The sequence below is a fragment of the Protomyctophum bolini genome (genome assembly GCF_963924005.1).
Source record: "Protomyctophum bolini genome assembly, chromosome: 17".
Taxonomy (NCBI): domain Eukaryota; kingdom Metazoa; phylum Chordata; class Actinopteri; order Myctophiformes; family Myctophidae; genus Protomyctophum; species Protomyctophum bolini.
Genome location: NC_137878.1, coordinates 40,141,399 through 40,148,898, shown reverse-complemented (window position 1 = coordinate 40,148,898; position 7,500 = coordinate 40,141,399). Strand labels below are relative to the sequence as shown.

Below are 7,500 nucleotides of genomic sequence, written 5' to 3'. Positions count from 1 at the left end.
TGCTTTGAAACAGTGCAAGTCATTCCAGCCACTGCATGTGTGTTTTATGAATTATGATACATGTGCTGCTCACTGCTGCATGCTTGCTTGCTTCCGTGTGTTAGATGTGTTGAGGTGAGGTGGAGGTGGTGGTGAGGCTGAGAGGTGGACATTGCGTTGCGTTCCCTGCCTTTGACATGTATTTCTGTAAATTAATTGAATTATTATTTGTTTATATTTGTTTGTCTATTATTAACATTGGTTCTCAAAGTGTGTGTGTGTGTGTGTGTGTGTGTGTGGGGGGGGGGGGGGTCCCCCCTGCATGCATATTTTCCTCATAGACTTTTTCAGAAAGTATTTATTTAACCCATTCTGACCTGAGATCAGATTCTAAAAAATGTCTTCTACATGCTTTTTTGACTTGAGAGCTACTTTCAAAATGACCAGCTCAACACGATCTACCCGCTGAAAGAAAATAGTTTAAATATGTACCTGAGGGATCTTTAGAATATAAGACACATGCACTTGGAATGGGAAATAGAGTAGGTAGGGGTTTTTTGTATTTAATTTGTATTTTGCTACCGAAGGTTTTGTGCACAGCAACACTCTTGAAAACAGAATATTGCATTGTGGGTTGAGCTGACATACTGTAGGCCCTTTTGATGTCAATCAATCAAGTCACCTTATTTAAAGTGGCAGATGTCAAAAATATATATTTTTGTTTAGGGCCCGGCCATGTTGGGCCCGTCTGTCTGTCTCTGTCTGTAAGAGTCAGAACCGCCTGACCAGGCCATGTTGGGCCTCTCTGTAAGAATCAGAACCGCCTGGCCCGGCCATGTTGGGCCTGTCTGTCTCTGTCTGTAAGAGGCAGAACCGCCTGGCCCGACCATGTTGGGCCTGTCTGTCTGTCTCTGTCTGTAAGAGTCAGAACCGCCTGGCCCGGCCATGTTGGGCCCGTCTGTCTGTCTCTGTCTGTAAGAGGCAGAACCACAGCAGGCGCCTGCGTTACTAATTAATGGAACTCTACATCCCATCCCCCAACCCCACCCCCCACTGTCAGCATCATTCTGTCACGCTGTCTGTCTGTGTCCTAATGGCATGCGGGACCTTTGGCCGGGCCAGAGTTGTCCTAATGGCATGCGGGACCTTTGGCCGGGCCAGAGTTGTCCTAATGGCATGCGGGACCTTTGGCCGGGCCAGAGTTGTCCTAATGGCATGCAGGACCTTTGGCCGGGCCAGAGTTGTCCTAATGGCATGCGGGACCTTTGGCCGGGCCAGAGTTGTCCTAATGGCATGCAGGACCTTTGGCCGGGCCAGAGTTGTCCTAATGGCATGCGGGACCTTTGGCCGGGCCAGAGTTGTCCTAATGGCATGCAGGACCTTTGGCCGGGCCAGAGTTGTCCTAATGGCATGCAGGACCTTTGGCCGGGCCAGAGTTGTCCTAATGGCATGCGGGACCTTTGGCCGGGCCAGAGTTGTCCTAATGGCATGCAGGACCTTTGGCCGGGCCAGAGTTGTCCTAATGGCATGCAGGACCTTTGGCCGGGCCAGAGTTGTCCTAATGGCATGCGGGACCTTTGGCCGGGCCAGAGTTGTCCTAATGGCATGCAGGACCTTTGGCCGGGCCAGAGTTGTCCCGACCCGATCACATGCTTTTCAAAAGATCCGAATCGGGAGGAAAAGATCGTATTATTATAGATTATTATAATTTTTGAGTGGTGCAACCACTCCTATGGGAGCGTCGCAGTCCCGCCCCCTTTCAGAACGACGAGTGGCCCAGGAAATGAATCTCAATGCATTTCGCCCCCGTAGGCTTTTCAGAAAGTATTCATTTAAAGACGGTTCTACGCCGTGGACAAAGCCAACTCGGATCGTGACAAATCATGACAATGAACACAATGTTTTGGGGCCGATCAAATCATTAGAAAGAAGAAAATAAAGGCAGGAAAGACAACACTATTTGTTTTGTTTTTCTTCTTATAAATTATATAAACGGACATTCTACGCTCTCAAAGAGTTACGTCCTTGTTAAACATCTGCATTAGTTAATTTACAAGAAGTCTACACTATTAGAGAATGTAGAAAATGTTATATTTTCATCGTTTGCCAACAGCATGCACCACACACAAAAATAGCAGATCTACAAGCTCATAGCGCGGCACCGAGTGCCGTGCCAGCCTGTTATCTCCTAATGGTATTCTAGGTTCTGGGCCCGATCAAACGGTGTTCCGTAGCTCAAAGCTGAATAGATAAATGGACCTTGATATTGATGTGAAAACCTTGATATTGATGTGAAAACCTTGATATTGATGTGAAAAAGGGTTGAAATTAAATAGAAAACCTACTGCTCTAGAATTGATGATGATTAGTTTCCTGCACTGATGTTTTTTGGCAGCTAATTTTGATTTTTGTTTGAGTCATATAGGGCTGTGTCTTAAGTACCAGGTCTTATTACCTAACCCTAACCTCAGTAAAACTATACCTAACCCTAACCTCAGTAAAACTAAACCTAACCCTAACCTCAGTAAAACTATACCTAACCCTAACCTCAGTAAAACTAACGCAGTGGCTGGGGGGGGGCGTTTCCAAGAACCCGAATGCGAAACTAATACCATATTAGCATGAATGAATGCGTTAATGAGTATTGCACATGTATGCATCTACTGTATGTAAAGCGCCTTGGATAAAGGCTCTATATAAACACACTCGTATTTACCATTTTATGTGTGTGTGTGTGTGTGTGTGTGTGTGTGTGTGTGTGTGTGTGTGTGTGTGTGTGTGTGTGTGTGTGTGTGTGTGTGTGTGTGTGTGTGTGTGTGTGTGTGTGTGTGTGTGTGTGTGTGTGTGTGTGTGTGTGTGTGTGTGTGTGTGTGTGTGTGTGTGTGTGTGTGTGTGTGTGTGTGTGTGTGTGTGTGTGTGTGTGTGTGTGTGTGTGTGTGTGTGTGTGTGTGCGTGCGTGCGTGCAGGTGAAGTCGGATCGGGGAAAACCACACTGGTTGCTAAACTCCAAGGGATTGAAGAGTACATGAAGGGGCGTGGCCTAGAATACCTCTACTTCAGCGTACATGACGACGACATTGACGGTAACCATAGCGACTGAACGATGTCCCCTCCCGAACTGTACAATAAGGCTGATTTGTTCTTAGTCAAATAAAAGTGAGCCGACGACACATGCTTGCGTGTTTGTGCGCACGTGCGCGCAGGAGAGGTGGAGAGAGATATATTGATCGATTGTTACAGTGTTCTCCAGCTCTTCAGAGGCAAGCTAATGTACTTAAATTGCTTGCGTTGTCCTTTTTTAACACTGTTTAAAGGACCACTTCACCACTTTTCAACCTATCTTCATATAATAGGTCCTCACTAATAATCTTGAAAAAATGGCGCAATTTTTTCTACTCGGTCTGTGTCTCATATAGGAGGGCTGTGGGCAGTTCAGAAAACGTCTTCCAGTGACATCATCGATGGGGAATACAAGCTAATAAAAACAGCAGGCTTTCTAGTCCTGAGAAGTTGCAATGCGAAAATGGAAGCCATCGTTCTCACGATAATGAAAATCTAAACATTTTTGTAAAAAAATCTTGTTTAAAAAAGAATCTGCCTAATGATGATGTCACTGGAAGACGGTTTCTAAACTGCCCACAGCCCTCCTATGAGACACAGACTGAGTAGAAAAACATCGTGCCATTTTATCATGATTATTAGTGAGGACCTATTATATGAAGATAGGTTGAAAAGTGGTGAAGTGGTCCTTTAATTGTAAATTGCAAACATTACATGATTGACATTGACAGGACTCGTCTCGCATGCTGATTGGCTTTAGTGTGCTCCAATAAGAGTAACTAAATCACATGGGGCTGTATTTTGCGTGTCTTTAAGTACCAGGGCTGCGTCCGAAATCATTCCCTATGCCCCATATAGTGCACTACTTTGAGGTTCCGCCATTTTGTTATAGTGTCCGAATATGTAGTGAGCATTTTTGCACCCTAACGTAGTGGACTGAAGTATCCCATAATGCACCGGGAATTGTAGGGAGCATCCGATGGTCACTACAAAAACACAGCGAAGCAAATCTGCCCCATAATGCATTGTGCAAGCTCGCTCTTGAGCGCACATGCACGCGTTTGCGCACGTGCGCTGCTTCTGCATGCATGCGCTCATTGCGCTCCAACTCAGAAGAGGCAGAAGTTGAACCAGCGAAAGAAATCAACACAAATGTACTTTTTAAACTTTCGTTTTCCCCTCTTTTCTTCCCTGGCGGATCTCGAAGCTACAGATCTCGAGACAAATGATCTGTGCATTTATTTGAAATTGTTTTATTTTATTTATAATAAATCTACTCATTTGCAATAGTACTAATCTGATTCATTGTATCACCCAGGCCCAGCGCGCATGACGTTAGGAGAGGAATCAGTTGCTTGCTGTAGAATATATTTGTGAGATTCTTTATCACAAATGATAAATGCATTAAAACTTCATTGTGTAGGCAGTCATTTATTGGACTGCTGTTTCTGTTAACACCAAACGTCCGTATTGTGAGCAGAGCTTGTAGATCGGCTACTTTTGGTAATTCTTTACCAAAAGTACCCAAGTAAAAGTATACAAGCTCACAACACGGACGTCGCGCGTTGCTTATAGATCGGCTATTTTTGGTAGGCCTATCCCCCCCGCCCCAGGATTAGCGGGGGTTCATGTGGTTAATCAATCATGCTGCTGATATTTTCATATATTGTCAAGGTTGTGCACTGTTTTCATATTGCTGGATAATGGATATAGCCTAATATTAATTTATTGATAATAATCATAGGCCCATTGTTATGTTTCTGTTAACACCAAACCAAATAACCTTTTTATCTATATGCCTGCAAACATATTTTCATTAACCTATTTTTTCATGAATTTAAAAATAACTTTACAAACTGTCCTTGCAGGGAGGTGACAGCCTGCAGTCACTTATTTGATACAGTCTGTTCCTAGCAGAAATTCAGCAGCAGCGTTTTGATTGGTTTCTTGTAGTCAGTTGATTCTTCATATCCAAATGAGTGAAACGGCCGGGATGATTTGTTTATTTTTCAAACAGTTCTTAACTTCTTTATGAGGCGATCTGAAAAAACCTAATGGGGATTTCATGCAAATAAAAAGTACATGAACCCGCGGAACTACAGCGCCCTCTATCGATATTGACGTCAGAGTCGGTGCTCCCCATACAGGGAGTATTGTCCCAAATCATCACTATAGAGTCCACTAGAGTCTGGATCCCCATACAGGGAGTATTGTCCCAAATCATCACTATAGAGTCCACTAGAGTCTGGATCCCCATACAGGGAGTATTGTCCCAAATCATCACTATAGAGTCCACTAGAGTCTGGATCCCCGTATGGGGGATAGGGAGTAGGGAACAACCCTAGCAATTCGGACGCAGCCCAGGTCTTATTACTTAACTTCAGACCTGGAGGCGTTGGTCAATGCTCTTTGGCCACTCAGAATAGCCAAAGGACCTTTCTGTGTGGAGTTTAAATGTTCTCCTCACAAAAAAACATGCAGTAATCCTGGTCTCTAAACTGCCTCCCCCTGGCCAGCCGGGGCGCCTGATGGAGGGGAAAGGAACTGGTTGGAATAACGTGTTCCTTCCATGCGCTACGCTACGTCCAACCAGGGAAACTCCCCCCTGTCAGGTGTAAAGGAGCAACTTGGACACTCAGGCATGAAGGAAGCATGAGTTCAAGTCCGTTGCTCTCCCCTTGTCCCCCATATATGGGGACTAGGTTGGTCTCCCCTCGTCCCCCATATATGGGGACTAGGCTGGTCTCCCATTGTCCCCATATATGGGGACTAGGTTGGTGGAGGGTGTGTAGAGCCCAGGATAACATTAGATGATTGACACACGGGTGAAAAATGGGTTACAAAATCGTGGGATAAAAAATATATATTAAGAAAGTGAAATTTGATTTTGATGCCAATGCCTTTGCACTTTTACTACTCAAGTACATTTTGAATTTTCTTCATGCACTGAAGGAAACATGAGGTCAGTCTTTGCTCTCCCCAGGTTGGCAGAGGGATTGTAGAGTCCAATTAGGATCACAATAGATAATTGACACTCGCACTCCCAAAATCGTGGGATAAAAATTTCGAAAAAAAACTATAATTATTGTGTTGTGCTGTGCGTGTGTGTGTGTTGTGCTGTGCGTGTGTGTGTGCGTGCGTGTGCGTGCGCGTGCGTTGCGTGGCACCCCTCAGACCACACCCGGTGCAACGTGTGGGTGCTGGACGGCGACCTGTACCACAAGGGTCTCCAGGGCGTGGCGGTGCCCCTGGGCGCCATCGAGGGCACGCTGCTGGTCGTCACGGTGGACATGGCGCGGCCCTGGAACGCGCTGGACTCGCTGCAGAAGTGGGGCGCCGTGGCCCGCGAGCACATCGACAAGCTGCGCGTGGCGCCCGAGACGCTGCGCGAGCTGGAGCACAGGCGTGAGTATTGTATAGAGGATAGGATGCTGGGGGAACGCCGCAGAGTTCATAGGGGAGTGTCAGCGCTGGAAGTGGGGTTCGGAGGGCGCTCCAGCACCCCCTGCTGGTGGAGAGGAGAATCTTTTGACATGTCTATCAGAGCGTGCTAGTGAGTTGACAGATAGACACAACATGACGAGACAGCAAAAACCTTATTGTAGTTTTACTTTCACCTGCACCAGGTTTAAAGAAATCTAACCCAAACAACAACACAATAAGAGTCACATACTTTTATTATGATTAACTCTGTTAACTACAGTAGGTCCTAAATAAGTCATTATTAGGCCAATTATACCCGAATAAGACCCGAAATTTTATATTTTATATCCCTCCAACCCTTCAGCTCCCCCTGGTATAAATACCTTCCAGCGCCCCTGTAGGGGAGGGAATTCTATACGTGCGTGCGTTTTTGTGCGCGTAGGAGAGGTGGAGAGAGGGTTATTGATCGATTGTTACAGTGTTCTCCAGCTCTTCAGAGGCAAGCTAATGTACTTAAATTGCTTGCGTTGTCCTTTTTTCTTTTTAACACTGTGCTAATATTATCAAGCATGCACAACGGATCGTGGTGTATACTGTTCTTTCTTCTATACTGTACGACGTGTAAACTGTACGTGGGATAATGAGCTGTGAGGAGTTAACTTTAAATAAAATAAACACTGAAGAGATGGAAATACTAAGATAGTCGACCCCCCCACTCGTCTTATTGGTTATCTAATATCTATTCATAACTAACCCTCTAACACCCGCATTAATTTCTACTTGCAAAAAATAGATTTCAACCTTACTACTACTGTGTACTACTAGGACTAAGACTAAAAAATATGTTAAAAAAAATAAAGTTTGATGAAAAATTCATTATAATTATATAATAATTTTATAATAACATAATAAATTAATAATTTACATTTGGGGGATATCTTTCACAATAATTCATAAAACATGTTCTAGAGACATTCCAATGATCACAAAAAAACATATATTACAATTATTTTACCTACTTTTATTAGGGTTAAAGGT

At 44.5% G+C, this 7,500-nt stretch overlaps 1 protein-coding gene across 1 annotated transcript in view; it reads left to right on the top strand.

Annotated features, from left to right (window-relative positions):
- Positions 1 to 7,500, top strand: part of dync1li1 (dynein, cytoplasmic 1, light intermediate chain 1) — an 18,295-nt gene that overhangs the window by 1,400 nt on the left and 9,395 nt on the right. Inside the window, exons 3-4 of the mRNA XM_080786941.1 lie at positions 2,946 to 3,062; positions 6,214 to 6,444. Of these exons, the coding sequence (XP_080643067.1) occupies positions 2,946 to 3,062; positions 6,214 to 6,444 (348 nt within the window). The remainder of the gene's footprint in view (positions 1 to 2,945; positions 3,063 to 6,213; positions 6,445 to 7,500) is intronic.